The sequence below is a fragment of the Ciona robusta genome, chromosome 2, assembly GCF_009617815.1.
Source record: "Ciona robusta chromosome 2, ASM961781v2".
NCBI lineage: Eukaryota > Metazoa > Chordata > Ascidiacea > Phlebobranchia > Cionidae > Ciona > Ciona robusta.
In genome coordinates, this window is record NC_143236.1 from 6,624,191 (window position 1) to 6,649,067 (window position 24,877).

Below are 24,877 nucleotides of genomic sequence, written 5' to 3' on the forward strand. Positions count from 1 at the left end.
GGGAAGGTGAGACACCTGTTCATTCTATTTTCTCGTACTATTTGGTAGTAAACAAAAAATATTCAATAAAGTATAAAACCGTATCCTCACGACTCTCGTAGATTGTTGCTAATCGTTCAAAACACGATCAGGATATTTGGATATTATATGCTAAAGGACCTATCTTCCCCATCCTAATGCACTAGATTTCTGTGTTTTAAGGCGAAGAACATCTGGCACTAATATTGAAGTTTTACTTTACACAGTAACTTGCAAGCGCGAGTATGGCGCAACGGAAGCCTATGTAATATGAAAACCTGTGTTGTATAACGCACTTGGTTTTAACCAGGTTTTACCACCGTGCGGGATAAATAAGTTATAATGGTCAAAATATTTTTGCCCAAAATACCATTAAGTTATAAACACATATACGCCCAACCCAACCCATAACTCCACACCCGTTTTGCAAAATATTAACTTACTGAAATCAATGCAGTTCTTCTACCAATAGCAGACATAAGCCTGTCTTAACCACAGAGGAGCATTTCAATTATACTTCTCCCAACGCTCTGTGTGGTAAGCAAAACTTATTGATGTGGTTTCAATTGACGTTCATGTGGCGACCACAGTCTATAGCGAATCACAACATTAACTTTAATTAAGACTCTTTATGCTAGAGGAGAAATTAGCTTAGTCATTCTAAGCCGTTTTTTCTCAAGACCTTTTAATTTCAAATCGCAAAACAACAGAAAGCGATAGTCGTACATCACAAAAGTTGAATTCGTTATGTATGAATTAAGGCATAAATTATGAACCAAGACACGCCCGGCACGCCAGTTGACGTGGGGTGTAATTTCCATTTGTCCAATAACCGCATAAATAGAAGCAAATTAAAATCCTCCAATTTGGTAGTAAACAAACATTTAACGATTTTTTATAAAACTTTATCCTCACGGCTCCCATAGACCGTTATTAATTGTTTAATACACGATTCGAAATTGGTTATTATGTGTCAAAGGTGTCCCATCTTCCCCCACCCTACTATACTAAAAATATCTAAATAATAAACTAAATGCAATTTAAGCCTACATTATAATTCCTAACCTACTGTTTTACAAAAAAAATGTGACTGAACTAATAAATTTTTATCGACTTTAACTTCTGATTGTCATCCAATAGCGAGTTAATCTTAAACCTCGTGGTTGCCACCCACGTGATGTAAAACACTGGTCTAAGTTTCGCATTATTTAAGCGGTTTAATAAACATACCGCACACGTAGAAATATATCTGGTAGCATTCACAGTAAAGTAGATAGCAGGCAAGTCGATAGCTCTATTCAGCGTTCTAGAAGTTAGTTTCTTCTTTGCGGCTGTTTTGATTTTTGTAGTTTTCATAATATAGTAGGTTGGGGTAAGACGGTGGATGCTTTTATTCATATTTCTCATCCATTTAACAGTAAAACAACTAATATTTACAAAATTAAATATACAATCATATCTTCACGACTCTAAAAGATCTCTGTTAGTTGTTAAAACACGAACTGAAAATTTATATGTTTGAAGCATCCCATCTTACCCCACTAAACAGGGTGTTGATTTTTAACATGTCTTTTAAATCGTGCGTTAAATGTTCGGTTTTTAAGCCTAATATTTAGTTGTGATGAAATAAATGTTTCGGGTGGTTTAAATGGTGTTACAGGTCAAGTCAAATGCTAAACCAACATAGAACGTTTATAGCACGGCCCAGTTGCCTTAAATCCCTATATTAAAGTCGTGTTGATATATAGATTATGGGGTTGTGTTGAGATGGTTGTTTAACATACCATAACTTCTCGTTCGCACTAAAGTACGCATGACGTTTCGGACAGCAGGTTGACTATATATGACGAAAAAATGGCAACAATGACGCGCTAGGCACATGCAGGTGTTGTAGAAAATTTCATACAAAAAAATTATTCTAAAAATGGTAAAATACTGTTAGTTAAGATTGTCCATGTTATATTTCTTATGCGTCCAATGAGGTAAAAACACATATATATTATTGCAGAAATAGATTATACCGTCTCTTCGCGACTCTCATAGTTAAAACAGGATAAGGAAATATAGGATATTGTGTGCTTATGGTGTTCATTTTACCCCACACTACAATACTGTTGACATTTTTGCCCATAGGCAAATATAAGTTAAGTATCTTTTTTAAAAAGTTTACAGCGTAAATAAAAGGTTTTATTTTTCCACGGTTACCTTGTCGCTTAACCTGTTAAATGGATGACCTCAAAGTTATTTAAGTTAAGCGACCGTGCAAGAACGAATCGCATAAAACTCGCTATTGTTCAGCGTAGCCTATACACCAGATAAAAACAACCTAAAGTCAATTAAGAATCTATGGTCAATTCTCGCGTTTTGCACTTAAAGGTAATTTAGCAATAGAGATCAATTACGGCCCAAATTATCTACATTTTGGTCAAATTTGTGACAGAATTTTTCTCACTAGCGAACAAAGCTATCGTTGTTGTATTTAAATCCAAAGGACTTGGTTAAGACATTCCAGTTTGTAACATAGCCTGATATTAGGACGTTTTCTCACGGTTTTGTCTTTGTGAATATAAACACTCCTCCGGTGCTTTGTAACTATACCCGGAAAAAGACTAGATTTAGATAAACACGTGTAAGACTCTAATGCGGGGTTCATAGAAATACTATACTGTATTTATAGCAAATATTTCACTCTATCAAGCCTTTTATTCTACCCCGCTAAAAGTAACTGTAAATTAAAGTTTTAACTAGTATTGAAATGTCGCGAAATGTAGACATTTTAACGTGGGTTGCTTTTTTAGGTGGTTTAGCGAAAGACTTATAGGTTAAACGCGGGACTCGCTATTTGTGGATTACGTCACACAATATGTTTTCCAATCGATGATGACGTAGGTGCGGAAGTTAAATTACCTCATCGCTTACGTCATAAATATTTCGCGTTCCGCCAACGCGTACAATTTGATTAAATATCGTCGTACGTCTAAATATTTCCGCTGTGGCTTAAACCATAAAACCCGCCCGCCAAAGTGTATACGTAGTTACCGGCCGCACTGGCAGACCAGCCAGCACTTAGCAAATATAATTCGCCATAAAACCGACTTAGGAAACTAATCGCTACTTAAAATGGATAACCACTGCTTTAGCGCATTTGCTACGCTTATAACAGCGGTTTATTGGGCACGGATATATGCCGATATAAAACCTTTTTGCTGAACAATTGTTCTTGATTTTTGAACAACCCATTAGTAACCACTGGATTGAAGCAATTGCCGTTAAGTGTCTTTATAAAAAGTGATTCTCTATTAATTTGTTAAAGTTTTATTTTTATATTATTGCTCCAATTCGTAGTAAACAAAAATTATTTACAGATTTGTAAAATCGTATTTTCAACCATCTTATCCCACAGTACTATATTCATTTACTGTGCTTATAAAGCGGCTTTTTCGAGTCTTGTTGAGATTCTGCACTGAGCTAGAGTAATTATAAAACAAGCAGAGACGTTCGACAGACCAAACATGTTCTGATAACATTCATTTCCAAAGATCAAGTTGTCAAGTTGCTTTCATCTTAGATTAGTTGTTACGTCATAGAGAGACTGTTATGTCAGCAAGCTCGGCTAAGGTTCGGGACTTTCTGTTGTTAAAAGGTTTTGTATTTCGATCTTTCTGAGATTCCAAGATGTTTTAACACTTTTCGTTTGAAATTAGGCGTGTATTTGTACAAATATTGGGTGTGTCTAGTATCGTATACCATAGGCGTTGGTTGAACCACATTTAAACAGTGAAAAGCGCTAAATTTAAATGTATTAAGATGGAGAAAGACGGGAAACTTTTAGCTTATATATACTATTCAAAAAATGTGATCATGTTTTAAACAGTGCACAACGGTCTACGGAAGTCGTAACGATGCAGTCTTATAATTCTTTGAATGCTCTTTGTTTACTACCAAATGAGATGAGTAAACAGTAAACAGAATGAAATGGTGTCCCATTTTTCCCCATCCTACTTTATTGGATTCGTATGACACTCATATCGTGCGAATGAAATTTTCAACATTTTTTAATTTTTATTATTAATAAAACGACAGTCGTTATTTATTTTCTAACACGATTTTGGTTAAAACGGAAGTACAAAACTTGTTTGGAAAAAGGCCTGGCGACTGCTACATCGTCAAGCTGCTAAAACTAAAAAAGAAAAAAAAACAACGCAGAAATATATAATCTAATCTAAAATATAATCTCGTTTCTAAACTTATATTGCTTGTTTTGAAGTTGTTGAATGTTCTTTATCAATTGAGCGTGTGAACGCTACGTTGCGGTTTTTGACTCTGAGAATAACATGTGTACTTGCTGTAGTACATGATAAGTTAAACATTCGGTTTTCTAGTTATATATATATAATTTGCTTGGTATTTAAAGTATTTTAAAGTGTGAACTGGTGCAGGAGGTTAAATGTTCAAATCTAGTTAACATTCGATTCTAAGAAAAAACTTTATTTTTCGCTTCGATTGGGCATACGGTAACGAAAGCAGGTTAGAATAGTGCGCAAATGCGAACAGACGTTGTTAAAATGGTATGTTTGTATGGAAAGAGCATGGGGTGAGGGGAAATGAAACACCTTCTCATTCCTCTTTCTTGTTTCATTTGGTAGTAAACAAAAACATTCAAAGAATTATAAAATCTGTATTCTCACGACTCCCATAGACCGTTGTTAATTGTTTGAAACACAATCAGGATATTTGGATATTATATGCCCTAAGTTACCCCACAGTACATAAAAGTTCATGAGTTATGCCTCTGCTAATTTGAAAGAAAACCTAAAGGTCAAAAACGGAAAAGTCATGCCTGCTTATAACTCGACTGTGGGCATGACCGTCGCTACCAGGGATAGGGGTGTAACTTTTATTTTTTAAATCACTCCCTTGGCTGCAATCCAATTATGCTGGATGTTTCCGAAGACAAAGTGATTCAATTACAGTAAATTTAATTCAAGAATCAATCAATACAGTGATGTGAAGCCAACAGATTTGTGTCATTTGCTTTAACTAGTTGTAAAGAAAATTGTTAGTTTGGTTTTAATCCAATAAGTAATGTAAAGTTTTGTATCCTGTCAATTTAAGACATTTATGTTTCTCACTGGGCCAATGGAATAAGAAAAAATGAGACGCAATTTAAAATGCACGTAAAGTTTTTGTGGTGTATTTTTTATGCACTAATCGTTTTGTAAGCGTGTAGTACAAAATACTGTCAATTAAAAGGAAAAAATAGCTACGTTACATCAAAGCAAATGCTTACGTATTTGTACTGCATTCGGTTTGTCTGATCGTTTTTAAGTGTACTTTGTACTTTTAGTACATTTGTAAACCAGAACATCTTCTTATACAGACTTAAGCAGGAAGGCATTCAAAATTATGCGGACAGTATAAGCTAACCTGGATAATCTGTCTACATGATCAATGATAATTTCACTTAATAACATGCTCGCCAGGTAATTATGGTAACTCGATAACGCTGCGCTTAATTATTGTAAAAGCTTGAAAGAGCTTTTGAATTTACATTCGATTTAACACAAATAGTAGGTTGGGGTAAAATGTTTCATGTTTTATTCTATTTTGTAGCCCCGTTTGGTAGTAAACAAGAATATTAACCAAGTTATGTAACCGTATCCTTACGCCTCTAAAAGACATCGTTAATTGTTAAAAACACGAATAAAATATGGGATTTTATGTGCTTACGGTACACATGAACCCAAAACCACGTAAAGTATATGTCGAAGTATTTTCTGTTTGTTTTATAAACACTGTAGATCACACAAGAGACCAAATAGGCGATAAGGGAGTTATAACCACCAAACCAAATCGTTTTATACGTAACTTGAGACTGCAAGAACCCAAAACCATCGTGAAGAATTCATTTCTTTATACACTGGTTTGACCTGAACCACAATTGGTTCGTAGATCGATAGACCTTGTTAAACAGATAGTCCAAATGCCCGGTCGTTAGCATTGTCTACTGCTTTCGTTATTGATTCTCACAATCTAATTGGCGTTAACGCCCGAGGGAATACATTTGAGCGAATATCTCATTGACTTAACTATGGACAGGTATCCGGGTTGGCAGTTGGATATTTCATTTTTTAATTTGACAAGCAGGAAAAGGGCGCGACAGTTTTTAAAAAAATTGGACAAGAGTAGAAAAAACGTTATGGTAGTTCATTCGCGAAGCAGATAAATTAACACCACGTTTATGTTAGAGTTTTTATTGTTTGTTTGTTATGTATTAGTTTGCGACAGTTTTAAGAAGTGTTATGTGCCCCCAGCTAAAAATGTATACACTTTTGGCTACCGGGTATTTCCCTGCAGGTAGTATATTGTCTTTGCAAACGATCTGCGCTTTCATTTCGTCTGCAATTCACATTTGCAAAACAGTGCACTTTTTATGTTTATTTTCCTAAAAAATAACTCTACAACTTTATACAGATGTTGCTTATGAATAATAGAGTCGTATTTTGCATATTTCTACTGTGTCTTATAAAATGCGTCTCGGCAAAGTCTCGCAAACCAAACATCGTAATATTCTTGACCGACGACCAAGATCTCATGTTGGGTAAGAATTTTAATTTATAGGGCTATTTTAAATTTACCAATATGTTAAATTAGTAATAGTTTATGTCTAGAAAGACATGTTTTAACTGAAAAAATGAGCATTAGCTGTTTTAATACACCTGAATTGAAACACTTATCATAGCATGCAAAGGACATTTTTTTATCCCTTGTGGGTTTCCCACCTCTTGAGTTTTCCCCCTAATAATAAAGATAAAAATATCTTTTTAACTTCTGACATTACTAAAGAATATTTAAGTTTTTGAAACCAAGTTTGAGATGAAAATTGTATCATTAATAGATAAATATTATGGGCTGTCATGTTTGTTTAAAAGAAACGGACTAGAAAAAAAAATGTTTTGCACCCAAAATATTATCTAATGCCCACCAACATCAAAAACCAACCCAGGTTCGATGGATGTTATGGATTACACACGTGAGAGATTAATCAGACATGGGGCAACTTTCAATAATGCTTTCACCACTTCTCCTATTTGCTGCCCATCAAGGAGTTCTTTTCTTACAGGTAAATAATCAGAAAGTATTTTTTAAAAAGATCTAGTAAAATTTATTGTATCAGAAAATTAATTTCTTAAGAAAATTAAAACGAACATTTGTTTGTTTAACAATTGGTTTAGTTCAACAAATATAAAGTGTGTGTTTTATTACCAAATTTTATTGTTTAGTTTGGTTATACCCCATTATAAATCATGTGTTGCGCTCATTGAAAAACAGGAACTCTTAAATAATTAAACTTTTCATTAAACCTTTTCGAGGCCTTAAATGTATTTTATGATAATTAATAATTTATGGAAACACTCAAACAATTGAATGCTTAGTGACTGGTGAGACAACATGGGTTTCTAATTAAAAAAATTTTAGAAAAATGAATTTCATTTGATGTTGCTGTCTTTTAACTGATTATTATATTTGCCTATTTGATTTTAAACAGTTAAAAGAGATGAATAAAATTTATGTTATACACCCCACTTTTGTGAAAGTTGTTATACTGTATGTACTTCCAATATACAAATGTTTGTATTATAAAGTGGAGGAATGTAATATTTGTATAAAAATATAGTAAAAAAAAAATAAATAAAAAAAAACTAAAATATAACCATAGCTTATTCTTGTAACAACCGACTAACTTTTATGTTTTTGTCAACCGAAAATAATAAGCTTATTATAAGTTTAATTTTTGTATGCTGTAGGATTATACTCTCATAATCACAACGTGTTGACAAACAATGAGAATTGTTCCTCAATCGCTTGGCAAGTAAAACATGAATCCCGTTCTTTTGCAACTTATCTCAATAAAACTGGATATTCAACAGGTATGTATTGTTTCTCTGTATAATGCTAAAACTAACAGAGTATATCATTGTCAAATGGACAGGTTGTATTAATTAACGAAGAACCTTTTTTCATATTCTTAACTAAGCGTAAAATAAAAATTGTTTTTATAATATTTAATAAAATGTATGAATATAAAAAGTCTTACAATTTTATCTATATTTATATCGCATATTATGATTGAATTTTTTTATGAATTTATGTCCGATATTATGACATCACAATAGGCTATTTCATGGGTAATTTATGCGTGACATTGACATATTAGATTCCTTCCTCAATGTCACATTGTTTCCAATTATCGTCTCTTGTTGCAACACAATGCAATTATGTTTACACATGAATGGCTTTTGTGTTCCTTCACCTCACACTTTTATTGCGCAATTATGTTGTAAACAAGCACCAGTGATGTGTAAATTGTGATAAAATTGCAAAACGTACCCGAATTGTTTTGCTATAAACTGAAGTCTGATAAAAATTTAATTTTTAAATTGCTAAAAATTTGCAAAAAGTAAAATAAATGGCAAAAATATATTACGATTATTTTGCTGAAAACTGCAGTTGGTCCATTTTTTTTTAAATAAAAGTTTAAAAATGATGGGTTGACAATACGTTCATTGTGGCGTCAATAGCCTACTGTGTCAGAAAAAAACACAGCAAAAGCGGTGAAAGTGGACTTGTTTTTTTAAGATGACAAGATTATCAACTTTGTGGTGTCAGGTTACCACTTTCCATGTCTCCTGCAAATCTAACATTCCATTTTGAAATACACGCCCAAACAAGTGGTCACAAATGCTTTTATGATGTCACAACAATCAATTTAGTTTACAAAGCAAATAGAGAATTGTCGGCTGTTTACCACTTACAGATTGTGATGTCATAAGAGGGCATTGGTCACATGACCCCACTTTACCTTTTCAGTAAATATTATTTTCTATTAAAAAAACAAGTTTAAATTGAAGTAAACAATTTAAAGACAATATGGAATCTTTTTACTCAAATTTGCTCAAAGTGTTTTGTTTATTTATATTGAGGACCAAACGCATTTTAAACCCACCACCTGGGACAAAAATCTTGTTACACTAAAAACAACCATATACTACAGTAACTGTAAAATTTTTTTGAATCCGACTTTGATCTGGTGCTCATAGAGTTGAACGATTCTTGTGTAAAGAAATAATCTGGTTCTACGAAAACGTAACAAACAAAATTAAGTCCAACTTTTGATTTTTGTCTGTTACGTTTTCATAGCACCAGATCCTTACTGTATTACCTTATACAAAAATCGTTTAACTTTATGAGCACCAGATCAGATTTTATACCACAGTAGCCATGAGAACTTTATAAACTTCACTAAATCATATTTAACTTAAAACTTGTTTTAGCGTACTTTGGAAAATACTTGAATGAGTACAACGGTAGCTACATACCTCAGGGGTGGCAATACTGGATGGGATTGGTCAGGAATTCAAGATATTACAACTATTCACTACGACATAATGATGTAAAGGAATCACACAGAGACAATTACCGAGATGTAAGAATTTTAGGATTTATTTTTTATAGATTGAATAATCCAGTCTTTACAACTGATAAGCTTGTCTGACAGACATAGAAAATAAATAAGCAGAAGTAATAGAATAAAAACTAAAGCCTGGGATTTAAAAAAAATGTATGCCGTATTTCTTGTTTGTTTTTTTCTATTGTCTACCTTTAGGGGAAGCAGCAGCTATAACATCTGGTAGGGTTCATGCATGCAGTAACGTTCTAGGTTAATGGACCAATTCTAGTCTATACCTCATGTCCCATGTTGTAGCACCTGCACCTCACCCATGTAGAACAGATTGGTCTTAATATTAACATGACAACCAATACGTAAGATGTGACTTTCATTTCATGCTTCCTGGTTTAAAAAACTGCAATATGTTCGGTATTGTAAGAAGTTAAAAAAAGGGCTGTCATGTATTTAAGACTGACCAAAATGGTGCGTGCGTTATGTTTATGAATAGAATATGCTGCTAAATCATAAGTATCTTTAAAGTAATCCAATTCTCATCTCCAAGGATTACTTCACTGACCTTATAGTAAATCGGAGCATGACTTACTTTCGTCGGAAGAAACATGAAGAACCCGACTCTCCGATCCTATCTGTCCTCAGCTTCCCTGCTCCTCATGGATCAGAGGATGGTGCTCCTCAATACCAACATCTTTACGCAAACGTCACATCTCATATGTAAGAGGGTTTGTGATCATGAGTCTTCTATTTTTTTATATGTTAGTATAAGTGAATAAAAGGCAGGGAACTTAAGGTTTGTGGCAGAATTGTTCCTTTATCGTAACACCCAGATGCATGGGGCTTTATCTTCACACAGGTGTTATGTTTCATACACATTGTGCCAGCTTACGAGTTTCTTGTATGTTACTTTGTGGGTGATTTTTTTGTATAACACACTATATATCTTTCCAGCACACCAAGTTTTGATTACGGTCCTAACCCTGATAAACATTGGATAATATCAAGTAGGAAAGTCCCAATGGATGAAACACAACATAGATTCTCATCCATACTTCAACAGAAACGACTTCAAACTCTAAGATCTGTAGATGACGCTGTGGATAGGGTGAGTACCTGGTGCTGGCTGTCGAGTTATAACACGGGTGTCTTCTTATACACAAGATAAACACATGTTCAATGTTGAGTTGTAACACGAGTGGTGTATTCATACAACTTGTGCTTGTTGTTGAGTTATAACATGGGTGTCTTCTTGTACACCAAACACACATGATTTATTATTACACCTCATGCTCACCGTCAAGGCGTCAAATTATTAAGACGACAAATGTTTTTTTACCCAAGACACACTCAGTGTATATATTCACCATACATTTCACTTAAACTAAATGGGAGAAACATAACTAACAACCACTTTAACCACTTATTTCAAAAAAAAGTCACATTGGTTATATATTCACAAATACACTTCCTCATCACATTAATTAAATCATGTGACTAAGATGTTACTATGCTCTCCCACATCAATTACACATTTCAAAACATAGTTTCTCCATTATGTTTCCTGTGTTATCACTGTGGGCGAATGTTTCCTTGGGCAAGACATTTACCGGCAATTGCTCCAACCTAGTGGCCACTAATGGGTTGTCTAAATTACCAGCTAAACACAAAAAAAAGTCGTATTTATTTGTGTATGAACACACTTGTTTAACGAGTGCTGTTTTCCGACCGCAGCAAGTTACATTCATTCACTAAACCTGCTTTTCCTAACTTGTCATTTGATTTCATTTTCTTCTTTGAAAATATAAAGAAAGTTATAAAGCATTGTTGGTTAGAGGTGTGGGGTGTTCCAGTCTTATCTTATTCATATTTCTTTATTATGACGAATATAGTTCCAAGTATGTTTTCATACAAACACACCTGTTACAATATGTATTATGACATCATACTGAAGATAAGAGATGGTGAAATATGTGGATTATTACGTAATAATATTCCTGAGTCATTTATAATATTTGATGTATTTTTTCTTTTTGTGGAAGTGTTTTTCTCTGTTTGGGGTTTTGGTATTTTACTTAGTAAATGCATGTAACTTTTTTTTTATGTGCCAGGTAATGTCAAGGGTTAACAGGGGTGTTCTGTTTAATACATCTTGGTGCCCGCTTGCAAGTTATTAAGTATCTTTGTAGGTGAATATTTTAGTATCTGTGTATTTTTCATTTCTAATAAAAAAATTCTGCCCTTTTAAAACTCATAGATATCTCATTTTCCATTTTAGTTTGTTTCTATGTTGCAAGATACGGGTGAACTGGACAACACTTATCTACTTTATACATCGGACCATGGGTTTCATATTGGCCAGTTTGGATTAGCCAAAGGGAAGAGCATGCCTTATGACTTTGATGTAAGAGTTCCTCTATTTATGAGAGGACCTGGAATCCAAGCAGGGTTGCAGTAAGTGATAATTGTGGCTGATATAGTACATTTGGTGAAGATGGAACATCTGATCATTCTATTTTCTTGTCCTATTTGGTAGTAAACAAACAACATTCAAAGAATTATAAACCGTATCCTCATGACTCTTGTCTAAAACACGGTGAGGATATTTGATTATTCCCTGCTACAAGTGTGGTCAGGATATTTCAAATCATAGAATTGTTATTACAGTGATCCATTTTACGTGTGTGAGGTCCTGCAGCACAACACACCATGGATGCTGTAATTTAGGCCAGAATTGGCCTATTACCCTGACACCCAGAGTGTAATGCATAGACCTCACCAAATGTCGAAGCTTAGTTGTTGTCATGTAACTAAAAAATAAGAGGTTTAAAAATAAGCGAAGCTTTAATTTTAGACGGAATTTTGAGTAATTGAATAGAGTTCAACGTCCTATTAGTTGTCAACTTGTAGTGCTTAAAATTTCCCTTGTATAAGTCAGTAGCTTGGTTTCCTATGCTTTACAATGTTTGGTTTAAAGTATTAAAATTTTACGACTGACTACTGTGATTTATCACAGGTTAAACAACTTCTGTTTACTCTCATTTATTACAACTCAAACCAATAAACCTCACTTTAAACTAAAGTTACCAGTGTTTCCAAGAAAAAATACGATTTTTCCAAACTTTCTTAAAACAGTTAGTAGATAGCTTAAAATACTGCTAAAACACATTTGTGTAACACTACATGTATTGTTTGAAAACATTAAAAAGTATTTGCGCAACACTGCAATTATTGGATAGTTTAATAATGGAATGTGCTTTTCAAGTTTGCAAATATATTTAAAAGTGAATATAGTTTTTATTAGGTAGTTTTAATTTAAAACAATGTGCCACATGACTATTTCCCGCCACTTATTCAAGGTTTCTAATTTCTATGTCTATTTAATTAATAGACTAACGATGCCATTAAGATGAAATAAATATCTCTTTCTTTACAATTAATTAAACTTGATTTTTGTCTCTTGTTTTTTTGTGCCACCAGATCCTTATGTATTTTTAGTTAAATAAATATAATCTATGTTTATAATAATGTATTACCATCCACTCCACAGTGTGAATGAGATCATACTAAACATTGATATGGCGCCCACTATACTTGGTATAGCTGGAGTAGAAGTTCCTGAATGGATGGATGGAAGAAACTTTATGCCGGTTATAAGAAGGTTAGATCACAATGTATTAATCTAATAAATACCCATTCATTTTAACAGTGATTTTAAACAATAAAATAATAAAATGAATATAACATTTAAATTGAAAACAAAATAGTTTATTATATAAAATTATTTATTAGTTTTAAATGGCTGCCATCTTATCCCATACTTTTTTTATATGATTAAATTATTTACATATATGCCCTTTTCCCACTGTTGCGACATACTTTTCCCTGTTATACCAAGCTTTACCTGAAGTTGAATGAGGTTAAAAGTTAAATTTATATCACAGGCAACCGGTCACCCCACCATGGAGGGATAGCTTCTTAATAGAAAGGGGGAAGATCCCACTCAACAGAGTTCATCTTGCTAAGCCTGTTCTACCTTCGAAACAAGAACGAATAGAGGAGGTTAGTATTAAGTTTTCACACAGTTGGCTCTAAACCAGAGGTAATGGGTTCAAGGCTCGTCGCTGCTACAATTGTTGGCTAATGTATTCTGGGGCGAGACACTAAACGGAAATTGTGCCAACCTAGTGGTCACTAATGGGTTGTCTAAGCTATTAGCAGTCCCACAAAGTCACATTCGTTGTAACTCATAAGCTAGCATGAGGTGTATGGAACAGAACACCTGTGTTATAATGACTGTTGTTTTCTTCCCACGGAAGAATAAAGCAAGTAACATTCAATTGTTCAACTTTATATTAAACAGGAATGCAGATCTCCAATTTACAAATATCCTTGTGATCCTGGTCAGGAATGGACATGTGTGTTGGAGGATGGAGAATCAAAGTATGTATTTTGTTTGAATCATAACACACAAGGTTCAAGGCTCCATGAAGTAACTGTGTGACACTTTTTGCAATTGTTTATTTTACTTTTAGCAATTGTTTTATAGTCAAGAACCTTGCTTTTTAACTTTTTATTCATAGCGTGTTTTAACAACTGTTGTTTTGCTGTTGATTCCTTGGTATTTAATGTATACAGTGTGAGGTACCGTTTTCTAAAGAAATAAATAAAAATATGTTACTTAGTCTGTTTTTATTCATGTACTATAATATTATAACTTATGATCAATTTTAACCATGTTTCTTATTTCTTAATAGAATACGAAAATGCAAAAGGTTTAAAGTTCCAAGAACTCGGTAGGTTTATTATATTTTATTAGATCTTTACTTATGATTATATGATATCTATGTTAACAAACATTTCTATGTTTAGATCACAAAAACGACGCAGAAAGTGTACGTGTCATGGGAAAAAGAAAAGTATGTTTTCTCTATTTTATTTATGCACACTTTGCTTGAGCTTGATTAGTTTATTTAATTTGTTACTTCTGCTGCCATTTTTTATCTTTTCTGGTATTTAAAAGGTCATTTTTATTTCCATGTTTCATCTGGCAAGACTTCTTTTTTTGTGGCTTAAGAGGATTATGATGTCATACCAATTTATTGTTATGTCATAAAAACCTGTTTCATCACAGCTACTGTGTCACATGACTGCATGCGTCGGTTAAACCAAATCAAGCGTGAATACAAACGATTCGCAACAACGAACGAGCGACGACGGTTCATCCGAAAAGCATCAGCTTTACGAAGAAGCAACCAATGGCATTCCTTCCTCAGTGGTGACGAAGGGGGTCTGGGTTCGAGTAAATATTCTGACGAAAGTTTCAGCTCCCTGGGTGGAAGCAATGGTTTGTTCAGGACCAAAAGAAGATCTCCTAATAATGAGGTGAGGGAGACAGTTTTGAGATGTTACCTTGTTCAGGATTTACTTTTGAGACGTTACCTTGAACAGAATTCACTTTGAGACATCACCATGCAAGCGCATTTAAAACACACACAGATTCTTTCCAAACTGCATATAAAACACTGAGTAAACATGCACTTGTAATACAAAACAAAAGAGTTCTTCAACCAAATATAACTGAAACAAAAATTAACGCTCTTTCATTTGACAGGTCGTTTCCCTCACTAACAACAGAACTGTCATGTTCAACAAACTAAACATGGCGATCTCACCCCAATGTGTGTTTATGTTCCCAGAATATAAAATCAAATGTAATAAAGGTAAGTGTGATGTCATACTAGCTACAGAAATTTCTAATGTTCAATCAGAAAATATTTGACTTTTGTCTGTTATATTTTTTCATACCACTTGATTCTGATTGTTATTTCGTTTAAAGAATTGTCCAAACTCAAGGGCATTTGATCTAGGCCAGGTTCATCCAATTTATCCCAGTTTCCATGTATTAACTTTAATGGGATCAGTTTAATAAACTTTCCATGTTTGTATAAAGGTGCAAGTAGAACTGGTGCAAGACGTTGGAAGAAGAAACGGTTGGAGCAACTTAATCGACACATTGTTGCTACAAGGCTTCGTCTCAAGTAAGTAGTATGTGGCAATGCCTCATGCGGGCTGTCTAGTTATACCATGAGTGTCTTTTATACACCACACACACATGGAGTATTCATACACCTCATGCTCGCTGCCAAGTTATAACAAGAGTGTCTTTTTATAGACCGGACACGTATGGTTTATTCATACACCACATGCTCGCTGCCGAGTTATAACATGGTTGTCTTTTTATACATCAAAAACACATGGTGTATTCTACACCTCATGCTCGCTGCCAAGTTATAACAAGTGTGTTTTCTTATACACTAGACACACATGGTGTATTCATACATCTCATGCTCACTGTCGGGTGTCTTCCTAAGACCCACACATCACATGCTTAGTAACAAGTAAAATATTTTGATACAGATTATTACGAATAGCAAGCGCTTGTGTGACGAACAAAGCTAGTCCGCAACGAATCAGACGTTCGCCTCAGTGCAAATGTAAGACCTCTAGTGGTAGAGCACCAAAGCCGAGAATCGAACCAAGAGTCCAGCAACAAAACCAAAGCGTTAACCCAATGAAGTAAGTAAGAGTAATCTGATGCATGATGTGTATGTAATCGCTAAACGTTTCAAAATATAGTGGACGCAGAGACGATTAAATGCATAATCCTGTGAAACAAATTTATCATTGATTGTACTGTTCACTAGTTAATGCTGTGGGCAAATTAGTTTGCTGTTAAAAAAGTTGATTAAATGGGATTTTTATTATAAAAAATTAAAAGATCGACTGCAATACTATACTATATGCATATTATGATCGTAAGTATACCAAAGTAACATGGACCAAAAGCGATAGTCATTATAATAGGATGTAACTTTGAGAGTAAATAGTTTTTGGGAATTTTTTTTTGTATGGCTGACAATTTAAACGATCATTAGTGACCACTGGGTTGGAGCAATTGCCGTTAAGTGTCCAAGGCCACATACGCCCACAACGGTAGCAGCGACAAGCCTTGAACTAATTTTATATTCATTAAACCAGCATAAACCTTATACTCAGAATCATAGCTATGGAAATCCGGCAAGCTTACAACAAACGCCTCCAAGAATTTCGTGAAAGAAGACAAGAAGTGAATTTTCATCGAATAAAAAAGAAGATTAAACAATCTCGTCCTTCTAGAGGGAGGTGCAACTCGAATGGCATGAGTTGCTTTAAACTTGATGCCAATCGATGGGAAACTCCTCCTCTTTGGGAAGGTAATCTCTAATCTATTTATTCTTATATACATTCGTAGATCCCTCAGCATGACAGGCCATGGGACCTGAGATTTAGACCAGAGTTGGCCCATAACCTCCCAAAACCAGGGTGGTACAAAAATCGACCCCTAGTCTATTTGGTACAGAAAAAAAAAATTAATTAAAATTAACTGAAAAAGAAAATTGTTTAATTGAAAATTCTAAGCTGATCCCCAAATTACAATTTGTGGTTTTTACCCATTTAAACATATTTTCAGGTGAAAATCGTTGTTATTGTACCAATTCCAACAATAACACATACTGGTGCATTCGAATCATCAATGCTACATCCAATCTACTCTACTGTGAGTTCATAACTGGGTTTGTTGAGTATTATGACCTCAGAACTGATCCACACCAGGTTAGTTAAACAAACAATTTAAAATTAAATTATAAAAGTATGAAACATTTTATCGCTATTTGAATTGAATAGGAAACGGATGATGCTATTTTAAACTAAATATATATATATATATACTTTAGTTTCTTTTTTACCAACTTTATACACAAAATTTTAATACAAACATGACAGCTTATTTGTATTATGTGTGTCAGACGTGTGAGCCATAACAATTGTATTAAAACTCTGTGTTTTAATAAGAAAACCTGCGTTTTATACACCTAAATACTTGTTACAGAGATCAAACACTTATCTTGAACTGAACACGAATAAACACAACGCACTCAACGCTGAGTTGGCACAACTTCGTGTGTGTAAGGGGGCTGCCAACTGCCATGTTTCTCGAAATATATCAAATGCAACAACAACAGCAGCTACACAAACAACAACGACAACAGAAACAACAACAACAACACTACTACCTTCTGCAACTCCTGATATTGAACTAGATATTCCTGAACCTGGGTTGGAACTATCACCAACAACAACAACAACTACTACACAAGAACCTGCGACTAATTACCCACCTGGTTGGTTATTTGATTATTTATAAAAAAGAGTTAATGTAAAGTTACTTGTGTGATTCATTGTAATACTTCAAAATGTTAGGAGTGTAATTAACAACTTAACAATGAGTATGAGGTGTATGAATACCCTGTGTGTCTGATGTATAAAAAGACACCTATGTTATAACTTAACAGTGAGCATGAGTATTAATATACCCACACTGTTTTACTGTATTATGATATAACATTGTTTTTACTTTAGGGGTAAATCCGTTGGATGTCCAAAGATCGCAGAAAAGTGAAATACGAAACAGGTAACTCTATTGAAATTCCAATGTATAAATGTAAGAGTTTCAATAAAGGAAACTTATTTATCTTCACATGGTGAGGCTTCAGCATTTATAGCACTAAATGCCAATAGATCTACAACACCTCTGGTCTAAAAGAGTGCTTACTGTACCACAATGCAAACTAACAATCTTTGTGTTTTAGGAAGCGATATCCAGATGGCCGGCGAAGGGCGCAAGGTGGTGGAAGACGACCAGGGTGTAATACGTGGACGCGACGCAGAGACCAAGCTGCATGGATAAAGTTTTGCCGCACAAGACCGCAAGCTGCACGTCGTCGTAGGCAACGAAGTAGCAACCAACGGTGGAGAAAATATTTACAGGGGTAGTCCGTAAATGAAGAACCTGTATGGCTACACTGCCTATAAAACACTGTCCTCTCTGGATGGAACTAGTTTCGTTTTTATCTTTGAATTCAAGCTTTTATCGTCTAAATGCATCTGTGTTTAGTTGGATTGTTTTATAAGAGGATTCTTATTATGCTAAACATTATGAGAAAAGTTCCTTTTTTAGGTTTAAATAATTGGGCAACATTTTTTATTTAAGTATAAAAGTTACACTACACTTCAACACCAGGCAACTCCCTTGGTATGTCCAGTGTAGAACCTCACTCATGTAGAATAAAATAAATAAAAAGATTGTCATAGAATTTGTAATAAATAAATGATGTAGGCTATTTTGTCACCAGTATAACTTTTTTATGTAACATCAGTATTAAAGTCTATTGCTTTTCCATCTTCATATGTTTCTCTGTTTTAATCAGTATTGCTGCTTTCCAGTTGGTGCTATAGTTTTTCCAAATCAACACTGTCTTGCCCTTTCAGCAGCATATTAACGACACAGAGAAAAATTCAACTCTTAATATATGTAATGAATGAATTTTAAAAAATAAAATTTTGTTATGTATATGACAACCTATTTCATGTGTTTTTACGTATGTTTTTGTGAGTATTGAATGTCACTTGTTTATTATTGCGGGCAACTCTAACCAGAGTTGTAGAAACATGTAGGTATTTTATGGCTTTGACTCTAACAGGGTTGTCCTGCGGGTGATTGTTTTCTGGGGGTTTTTAATGTATGTAACTATCACTCTGTTCCATGCAATTAGTGACCTATTTATGCATTATTTATAAGCATATAATATCAATCAAGGGTTACATTGTGGCAAGCCTGCTTATTTTCAGCATTTTAGGCAGAAAACATACCTTAAAACGCTGTGTTTTTACACCACCTAATATTACAGAGAGTACTATACTGGCGATCAGGGTGTTTTTTAATGTAAAGGGTAATAAAAATACTTAAATATGAGTGTTATAAAATCACTGAAAATAAGATGATGATTTTTAATAGAATAAAATTTGACTATTTTTTAACGTGATTTAAGGTAGAAGGGTGAAAAATAACTTCAGTAAAGTTTAAGAGCAAAATAAAAATAGAACATAGCGAACAACCACTATTTATTTCGATTTTAATTCGACACCCCATGATCCTTATGTCATGTGAATTCATGCTTGACCTGTGATGTAAAGTCACGTGCGTGACGTAATATTTGGTATGACGTCACGGGTGTAAACAGAAAGAAGTAATTGTGTATGTATGATTGTATACGTATGGTACTATGTAGTCGTTTGTGTATGCTTCAAAGTAAAGGATGTACATTAGTATAATTCATGTTGAAGATTGTATGAATTTTAATATATATATTTGTGGCTTGTGGGCAGCTATTTCAGAACACAGTTCTTACAGTAAGGTTATCCAGGGTTCAGCACATTGGCACTAGCACATACAAAAAGAAGTACTGTTACCTTTTTTACTTACCTATAATAAAATCTAGTAGCCAAGCATTTATCAAAAGCAAATAAGTGCTGTTTTTATATTATATCTTTTGAGTCAGGGCGTTTGACAACAATTCAAACACCTGTGCACGGACAGGTGTATATTAAGTGTCTGGACCCCTCATTTTTGTAAAAAGTAAGGCATGAAATAAGGTAAAAATAACCATGCTATTGGTGTCATGTTTCTTAACAGTGTTGGACCCCACCTTTGTAAATACAAATACATACGAACATACCTGCACGCAATAATATTTCCTCTTAATTATTTAGGTAAAAACTTAAGAAACAAAAATTACAATGGAGTTTTTATTTGGAAAGAAGAAGACTCCTGCGCAACGGTTGCGAGAAACCAAACGTATGTTGGATCGTGCCGCTCGTGATTTGGATCGGGAACGAGTCAAAATGGAAGCTCAAGAAAAAAAGGTTATTCAGGATATAAAGAAGATGGCCAAGGAAGGACAGATGGTGGGTGAATGCTGGGTTGGAAAGACAGATGTCCACTAAGCACCAGTCTGCAGATTATGGCAGTGTTGATAAGATTGCGGGCATGCAAGCTGGTTATTTATTGTGTGTGCATACAATTGTTTAACAATGGTCTGCATGAAAAAAGTCATTAAATTGTACTGAATCTCATTTATTGCTGTTTAAGGTGTAAAACTGTAGTGCTAAAACATAATAATGTCACCCAGGTTTGAAAAGTTGGGCTGACAATGACATGTCACCAAAACAGAAGACACCAAGGAATTCTTATAGTTATGTCTATTGCATTGAGATTAATAGTTGTCATTTATTCATCCGACTTCATGTATTTATTATTTACAGGATGCTGTGAAAATTATGGCCAAAGATTTGGTCCGGACAAGGCAGTATGTTAAGAAGTTTATTCTGATGAAAACCAACATTCAAGCTGTAGGTTTGAAGGTATCTACCCTTAAAAGTCAGGATGCTATGATGCAAGCAATGAAAGGTGTTACTAAGGTAAAAACTTTGCCGAATTGTTAAAATAATATGCCATATAGTGCTCAATGTACACTTTTTTCAGTCATTATGAGGTCACCTGGCAATTGTTTTAGTAAATAGGTCTAAAATAAAATAAAACCTATATAAGGGTCAGGACTCAGGGTTACAAGAAATCTTAATATAAAAGATAAGCTTATTTGAGATATGATATTTCTGTTAAAGTTTACTTTTTATAATATTGTCTTTTGAAATCTCTTTTATTGCCTATTATAAACTAATTAAATTATTTATTTCCCTACTGAAAATATGAAAAACTAAGCTGTTGTGAACAAAAATTACAAATTCGAGCTAAATTTGGTTTACATTACAGGCCATGCGTGCAATGAATAAACAGATGAAACTGCCACAAATACAAAAGATTATGATGGACTTTGAGAGACAATCTGAGGAGCTTGACATGAAGACTGAGATGATGGAAGAAGCTATTGATGATGTGATGGAAGGGGATGAAGAAGAGGAAAGGTACTCCACAATTTATTATTTATTCTTTTTTACCATACAACGTGCAGGGATACACAATGCATATACAACATACACAAAAAAATCATATATTTGGGCACAATTTTTTCTTGGTGTGCTTTATCTACTAATTCTTTAGCACTGTTCTATGTGGGTGAAGCTCTGTAGAGTGACGTTTGGTTCAGTTGGTCCATTACCCAAACACCCAAAGTGCTAAAATAGATAAAATACATATATATATAATAACTTAGCTAAATTGAGGTTTCTACCTTTCATATACTAAAAATCTTTATTTTCCAGTGATGCTATTGTCAAACAAGTCTATGATGAACTTGGCTTACAGTTTGCTGATGAGCTTGGTGGGGTACCAATAGAACAAGGCAGTCTTGTGGCTCCTAGTAAAGCCAAGGGGCCTCAAGCTGTTGCTGCAGGTGGAGTTGATAGTGCTGATGCAGATTTAGAGGCCAGACTAAATAATCTCAGGAGAGACTAACTTTTTGTTTGTGAAAGACAGTTACTATCGTAAAACCTGCTTTAAGCTTTTTATCAGCATTTTCTCACTGCACTTGTTTTATTCTGTTATAAATATGGCACAGAACTATGGATAAATTTTGGAAAATCAAATGGCACATTTTAATTTCTTGACAAAAAAACAAGTTACATCTAAAATCCAAAAACTGGCTGTAACATGTTTTGTAAGCTCTTCAAGGTATTTTCAGTCTTTGAGCAACCGTGCATGCTATCTTGTTAACTCTATTCTATGTGGGACAGTAGAGCTACCCATGGTTAATGCACTGCATTAACCCAAACCTACTTAAAGATATTTGTTGTTCATAAAACTTTGTCTTTACTTTTTTCTCAAAATGCCTTTTGTAGTGAAGTAATACAAATACGTTGTCAATGTGTTTTTATAAACTACAGATGTGTAGGCAACTGCTAAAAAAGCTTTGAAAGTTAATTAAATACCGACTTCAATGTGTTTTTAAAAACTACAGATGTACTAGGCAACTGTTAAAATAAATTTTAAGGTAATTAAATACTGACTCCTGCACATTAACATGATTTTCAGTACTGTTTCCTACTTTTAGACGACACAACTTTTTATACGTTATACCATTTATTCTGCTTGGTGAGGTCCAATGTTAGTGAATGGAGTATTTAGTGCAAAGTTGGCTCATTACCCTATTCAATACATCATACGTGAGGTTACTTTTCGATTGATTGGATTCCCCATCTTTTTTGTTTACAGCCATTTACTTTTTTAATGTAGCTGTTTAAAATACTGTTTACAACAATAAATTTTAAGAGTAAAACAACTTTAAAATGATGTTAAATATATCTGTATGAAATATTAGGCATTAGTGGATTAGTTATTTTAACCCTATGGTAAAAGTGTTCTTATACTTTATATAATACCTATATAGTTTGTGTTTCTGTAAACTGGACCTGGGATAAAAAAACGACAACAGATTTTACAACAAAGCAGGTGTCCTATCGCACATAGCTCAACAGCTGGTTGTTAACACTTCAGGTTTAGATATGATTTTATTTACTTGTAGATTTTTATAAAAAAATCTTTGATCAATGAATTTGTTTGCTCTTAAGTATTTAGTGAGTAAAAACTTGGTGTAGGTATGCAGGAAATAAAAGGCTAAAAAAGTCTTGTCAATTACTTAAAAACATATTATAATCTTATTTAACAATCATGCTTAAAGGTTTAATGCGAAGAACCTCCGCTATAACTTGGTCATTTGTATCGTCAAACCAAGCTGTTATATGGGCATTATCAAGTGTAAAGTAATATAAACGATCAGAACATTTTTGCCTTCGATAGCTGGACCTAGGGTCTGCTTTAAGTACATCTATAATTGCTTGTTTTAAATTATCAGAGTTCATGAATTTAAGAATCCAATCTCCAGAGTTTGATTTAAAATGAGAAATATCAGCAAGGGCTCTGTTGGTAAATTGCACTTTAATTTCTGCAACTGGTGGTTCAGTTATCCACTGTGCAGTTTGTATATCTAAATCTATATTGGTAGAATCAACTGTGGAAATGTCTGAAAATGTTTCTTCATTTAAACTAGGTTCTGTAGAGTTCACTACTTTAGGAGTATCATAAGAAGGTATGTAAGGCTTGATGTCCAATACAGGGGTACCATCTACTATATCCAAGCCAGAAAAGTTCAGAGTATCTCCATTTATAGAGTCTAATTTGGCTAGTGTCAGTCCTATTGGGTTTGGTCGATGTGGGCTCCTTGTAGAAAATACTCCAGTTTTTAAACCGTTCATGCGTGGCGGTTTTACTTTCGCTTTGACTCCATTCCTCGAGTTCAAATGAAATACAAATATAATCCAGACGTGAGAAAATGCTTCCAGATCCTTAACGCTGTGTTCTGGGTTGTTAAAAATTGTTTTTGATATTTTTAACTCGCCTTTGGATACTGACGAAACGGTAGGCTGCCTAGGTGTTCCATTTTTCGATGCAAAGCACGTTTTTAGATACCCAATTGGTGCGAAAGAGTCCATGTTTAGTAAACGCCTAGCTGTACGAACGTGAAATGTCAAGAAAATACCGAACGTGAAATGTCAAGATTTACACAATCACAACCTTAAAGATAAAGAAACCCGAAGAGATTAAAACCATCACTTTGAGAAACCGAACATACCTAACCCCAGATGAGAGAGGCACTTTAGCGCTTCCAGAAAAAGGATATTGCAAAAAGAGAGAAAGGTTTCTGCAAAGAGAATAAAACCAGTTTGAGCTTGCGCTGTTTCGTTTTATGGCGCTCAGCGCTCTGTCCGCGTACACTGGTCAAAGTAGCGTAGTAAAGCATTTCGATTGATGTTATGTAAAACCAGTCTTGGTTCATTGAATAATTAAACGTCTTAAAGCATGTTAACTGATTGACGTAACAGCAAGTTGTTTATTAAGTGGTAAAAAAGATTAAAACGTTGAGCAGCAGAGAATCAGCAGCAAAAGGACATTTAGTTTTCCTCTGTCCCTCCTTTTAGTTTGTCCCACGCTTAAACTACTTAAGTTAAAGCAATTTACCTAAAGCTACTCCAAAGTGGTTATACATAAGTTAAAGCAATTTACCTAAAGCTACTCAGAAGTGGTTATACATAGGTATTTATATAAGCAGTTATATATTCATTAGTAAAAGTCAATTAAAAACGTCGCTGCGCGGTTTAAGACGTCACAACTACACACATCGCAATAAAACAGCCGTTGTTGCTCAATTTTAAAACCAGTCTTCAAACGAGAAAGTTTCAAATTTGTAACAACCGGTTGGTTTAGGTAACTAAACTATTTACATACCATTTTAAATGTCACTTTACAATTATAGTAAAAAGACTTAGTTACTATATAAACTATGATCTACTAACCGTAATACCCACGTAAATTTAAATATTATAGTACCAGATCATAGTTTATCTGCACCTTAAAAAGTTTCACTACCAAGTTTGCATTTCGAAAGAGGTGTGTTAGTAGAGGCAAGAGACTGTGTTAAATAGACAGATGACCAATACACC

General features: G+C 34.1%; 3 protein-coding genes across 3 annotated transcripts; 2 read left to right on the top strand and 1 right to left on the bottom strand.

Moving 5' to 3' along the window:
* Window positions 1-6,492: 6,492 nt before the first annotated feature.
* Window positions 6,493-18,947, top strand: LOC149740651 (extracellular sulfatase Sulf-1-like). The gene is made up of 21 exons (XM_089872412.1): window positions 6,493-6,619; window positions 7,025-7,141; window positions 7,827-7,949; window positions 9,354-9,505; window positions 10,032-10,201; window positions 10,436-10,589; window positions 11,760-11,935; window positions 13,032-13,142; window positions 13,426-13,543; window positions 13,845-13,924; window positions 14,239-14,277; window positions 14,354-14,400; window positions 14,616-14,866; window positions 15,096-15,204; window positions 15,435-15,522; window positions 15,902-16,060; window positions 16,541-16,737; window positions 16,995-17,137; window positions 17,415-17,706; window positions 17,945-17,996; window positions 18,175-18,947. Exons 1-21 carry the CDS (start codon window positions 6,493-6,495, stop codon window positions 18,356-18,358), a joined length of 2,889 nt encoding a protein of 962 aa, XP_089728538.1. The 3' UTR covers window positions 18,359-18,947.
* A 645-nt stretch (window positions 18,948-19,592) lies between these two features.
* LOC149740652 (charged multivesicular body protein 2a-like) lies at window positions 19,593-22,248 on the top strand. Its single transcript, XM_089872468.1, has 5 exons — window positions 19,593-19,611; window positions 20,135-20,329; window positions 20,687-20,842; window positions 21,195-21,346; window positions 21,644-22,248. Exons 2-5 carry the CDS (start codon window positions 20,162-20,164, stop codon window positions 21,834-21,836), a joined length of 669 nt encoding a protein of 222 aa, XP_089728594.1. The 5' UTR covers window positions 19,593-19,611; window positions 20,135-20,161; the 3' UTR covers window positions 21,837-22,248.
* Window positions 22,249-22,869: 621 nt separating this feature from the next.
* On the bottom strand, window positions 22,870-24,047 carry LOC149740653 (tRNA (adenine(37)-N6)-methyltransferase-like). Its single transcript, XM_089872450.1, has one exon. It carries the CDS (start codon window positions 23,867-23,869, stop codon window positions 23,036-23,038), a length of 834 nt encoding a protein of 277 aa, XP_089728576.1. The 5' UTR covers window positions 23,870-24,047; the 3' UTR covers window positions 22,870-23,035.
* Between the last annotated feature and the right edge of the window lie 830 nt (window positions 24,048-24,877).

Coding starts and splice junctions, on each gene's coding strand:
- LOC149740651 (XM_089872412.1), top strand. CDS start 6,493: ATGTTGCTTATGAATAATAGAGTCGTATTTTGCATATTTCTACTGTGT. Junction 6,620..7,024: donor CGACCAAGATCTCATGTTGG/GTAAGAATTTTA, acceptor AAACCAACCCAG/GTTCGATGGATGTTATGGAT. Junction 15,205..15,434: donor TAAAATCAAATGTAATAAAG/GTAAGTGTGATG, acceptor GTTTGTATAAAG/GTGCAAGTAGAACTGGTGCA.
- LOC149740652 (XM_089872468.1), top strand. CDS start 20,162: ATGGAGTTTTTATTTGGAAAGAAGAAGACTCCTGCGCAACGGTTGCGA. Junction 20,330..20,686: donor TGGCCAAGGAAGGACAGATG/GTGGGTGAATGC, acceptor TATTATTTACAG/GATGCTGTGAAAATTATGGC. Junction 20,843..21,194: donor CAATGAAAGGTGTTACTAAG/GTAAAAACTTTG, acceptor TTTACATTACAG/GCCATGCGTGCAATGAATAA.
- LOC149740653 (XM_089872450.1), bottom strand. CDS start 23,869: ATGGACTCTTTCGCACCAATTGGGTATCTAAAAACGTGCTTTGCATCG.